Below are 3,675 nucleotides of genomic sequence, written 5' to 3'. Positions count from 1 at the left end.
GCTGGTTCAAGCAGATTTAGTTCTTCTTCTTCAAATTTCCATGAGTATGTGGTTCGCTGAAGGGTGCTTTTTCTAAATACAAGGATCATTCTTGAAACTCCAGGGGAAAGTAATTTTTAAAAATCCTACTGTCTGGTTTATAGAAATTAATATACATACAAAAAATTAAGTGGCGTTTAGTGATGTTCAATAACACAGAAAATAATCCTAGCTAAACAGACTTATAAATAGGTACTGAGATGTAAATAGCAGTAAGGTAAGATCAATGAGTTAGGTAAATTAAAGAGTTACTTGAATACAAACCAATTGTGGTTAAACATCCAAAGCTTCAGGAGCATTTGGAACAGAACGCAGCCAAGTGCTGTTTTTAACATCGACAAGCAATGTGCTGTGAGCTCAGGAAATGAGATAAAATCATCTACAGAGGAATGAGGTGATGAAAGGTAAAGCATTATAGGGAAATGATGGATATGGTAGCAGCAATTAATATTTAACCCGAGAAATGCGGCAATGTCATTTTACTACAGTCCCGTGGTGCGGCTATCTTGACAAAAATACACTGTTTCAAAATCTAACCCATAACTATACCAATATTCTTGTAATAACTTCGTGCATGTATCATCCAAATATTTTATCCTACAGCTTGTTTGTTATTTAGTTATAAACCATAAAAGTTAATTTTATAGCGCGACGTGGCATCTTGCCGGATGGCCAATGGGTGAGTCTGGATTGTCTTTCATGAGTGGGGGGCTGGGTAGTATGTTGGGTGTCACCCACGGTATCACCGGACTGTTTGCGCCCGGTACAAGTTAGCGATTTTTATTTACTTCATTCCGTACTATGTAATGAAGGTTTTAGGCTATTTTTAACAAATAGCCTTTACTATATATTGAAAAGTGTAGTGATAAAAAAAGAAATTAATTTATATTTTCAAATCCTATGATATAGAATTGTATCTATTCCGGAAATAATAATGATAATTTTAGTTGATGTAGTCACATTTACGAACAAACACTTTATTTTTTTCGTTTTTTTCCTTTATCTATTCATAAAGTGACTATTGTTACCATTGCAATTGTTTTAAATTTGTTTAGAATAATATATCATATTTAGAGAGAATATATATTTTTACTTACAATTTTGGTAAACCAACTTAAAATATTTAAAGGAACACATTGATTAAAAGTAATGCAATATTGTAGTCTTTTAGAAATATATTTAGTAGTTATAACCTAAAAAATCATAATATTTAAAGTAAATAAAGAGAGCAATAACTATAATCATATTGAAAACATATTAATATTGAAATCTTGTATAGATAAACATAGTAACTAATAACCTCATGATCTGGCCTATGTGTTCAGATTAATTACAATTGGTTTTTATGACATTTTTAAGCATTTATATATAGTAATGCGCATATCAAAAGCATCACCGCATATCAAAATATACAGTATATGCGGTATATACAAAAGATAAAGAAAATTCCTTTTGTGGATATAAATAATGAATACAGGCTATATAAAACATTTCTTAAAAAGATTATTCTCTCTCTCTCTCTCTCTCTCTCTCTCTCTCTCTCTCTCTCTCTCTCTCTCTCTCAATATCTATTTTGGGTATGCCAGTGACGAAAGCAGTCAGTTGGACATAAAGTCACATTACATTCAGCACAGATAGTTGTAACCCGAGTTCTTTTCTTTGGTTGCCAGGAAGTATTTGCGCAGACATAGCAGTTTAGTTGTTTCTTCCTGTTTTGTGCCTCATCAAATATTGTGTGTTGGAGATTATGATAGCTAATATAAGCTGCTCCCTGCAAACGATCTGGTACTTCTCCCGGAGGATGTCCACGACGTCCAAGTCTGCTACTGGTCACGGTGCCATATTTTTCAAGAAGTTGGTATGAAACGTTGTAAATAAATTCACGAAATTTTAATATCTTGCAAGTTGGGTCGGATGTCTTTACAAGCCAAATATTGTATGCATCAAGCATAATGATGTCAATAAGATGAAGAGTGATTTTGTGGTACCACTTGAATGATTTCCTCATACACTCTGTCCCACTTAGCTGGCAGTCACTCTTATCTACAAGGCGCATATTTTCGTTGTAATCAACAACAACATCTGGCTTACAGTTTTTCTTCTTAGTCCTGTAGTGGACCTTACCTGTGTTCACTATGTCACCTTTATGTATGGTTGATAAAAGGGTCACAGGCTTTCTATCTATCCACTTGACAGCCAATATCTTGTTAGTTGTCTCCCGTTGTACGGTTTTGACTTTTGTTTTTCTCTTTTTTTTTAGTTTTATTACTTATGTTTGTAGTTTCATCCTCATTATGGGAGTCACTGTCACTAGGATTGTCATAAGAGGTGGATGGGACATCATATTTGGGCATATATTTCCTGCTTTCTCTCAGTGTTCCACACGCCCCTGTGGAGTTGTCATGAAGGAATTGTGCTAATGTAGGGCTATTATACCAATTGTCAGTATACAATATATGTCCTTGACCCATATAAGGTGCCATCATTTTCTTGACTACTGCTCCTGAGAATCCCAAACCACTACTCTGATCTTCTTTTGGTATATCTATATCTGTTCCAGTATATACTATAATATCAAGCACTATTCCTGTTTCACAATCACATAAAACAAACAGTTTGATCCCAAATCGATGACGCTTGCTTGGGATATACTGTTTGAAGACAAGTCGCCCTTTGAAAAGTATAAGGGACTCATCAATCACAATTTTCTGGAAAGGATGAAAGACCTTTTTGAAGTTTGCAACAACTATACTAAGGAATGATCTTATTTTCCAAATTCGATCACTTGCGATTGGTCTCCCGCTGTCAGCAAAGTGCATGAAACGAGTCAACAGTAAGAATCTATCACGGGTCATGAATTTTGGAAAAATTGGAGTAGGAATCAACGGGTCTTGTTTCCAATAGTCTTGTAATACATATTTTTTCATGAGAGGCATCAGTAGTAGTAATGCAAAATAAACATAAATTTCATGGACATCTGTGTCCACATATTTGTGAACTCGTGAATTTTGTGTGAAAGAGAACTTTTCCATTGCCCACCGGTAGTACTTATTAGTTTCACATATAATATGGTCAACTAATTCTTCATTGAAAAGCGCAAGAAAATATTAATTTTCTCTTGCAGTGTCGTCACAAGGCCAATCATTTGTTATGCCAGCGCAATTACCATCAAAGGGATGAATGTCGGGAATAAAGTTATTGACATCAGACCAAATATAAGACTGAATATTTCCTTCTCGTATTTTGTGCATGTTACCTATTTCATTCTCTTCATCTTCTTCACTTTCTTCAATGTCCCCTCCATCTGAACGGAATAATATAGCTTCAAAATCATCTTCGCTATCATCAGAGGTCCCTATCTCACCACTATCACTATCACCGCAGTTGATGTCATCATCTATATCCTCGTCTGTTTCATCTTCAGAAAATAACATGGGTAAGAATTTGCTCGGTGTCAGATTCTGTAAATGACGTTTTTTGTTAATGATTGTGGGAGGGGCCGATGTACTAGGCATTGCATCAGCATCACATATGTTTTTTGTTGGTGTCAGTATGCCATCGGTAGCAATACTTTGGTATTGCTTCTTTTCTTGTGGTACATATTTTCCTGTAGCACTTCTCTTCACACCGCCCTTT

General features: G+C 35.1%; 1 protein-coding gene across 1 annotated transcript; it reads right to left on the bottom strand.

The window, feature by feature from the left end:
* Nucleotides 1-1,600: 1,600 nt before the first annotated feature.
* Nucleotides 1,601-2,935, bottom strand: LOC137646374 (piggyBac transposable element-derived protein 4-like). Its single transcript, XM_068379477.1, has 2 exons — nucleotides 2,379-2,935; nucleotides 1,601-2,287 (listed from the first exon to the last, which is right to left on the bottom strand). The coding sequence occupies exons 1-2, from the start codon at nucleotides 2,892-2,894 to the stop codon at nucleotides 1,601-1,603; spliced, it is 1,203 nt and encodes a 400-aa protein (XP_068235578.1). The 5' UTR covers nucleotides 2,895-2,935.
* Between the last annotated feature and the right edge of the window lie 740 nt (nucleotides 2,936-3,675).

Source organism: Palaemon carinicauda, chromosome 9 (assembly GCF_036898095.1).
Source record: "Palaemon carinicauda isolate YSFRI2023 chromosome 9, ASM3689809v2, whole genome shotgun sequence".
NCBI classification, from domain to species: Eukaryota; Metazoa; Arthropoda; class Malacostraca; order Decapoda; family Palaemonidae; genus Palaemon; species Palaemon carinicauda.
Note: the sequence above shows the minus strand (reverse complement) of the source record. Positions and strands in the feature narration are given on the sequence as shown.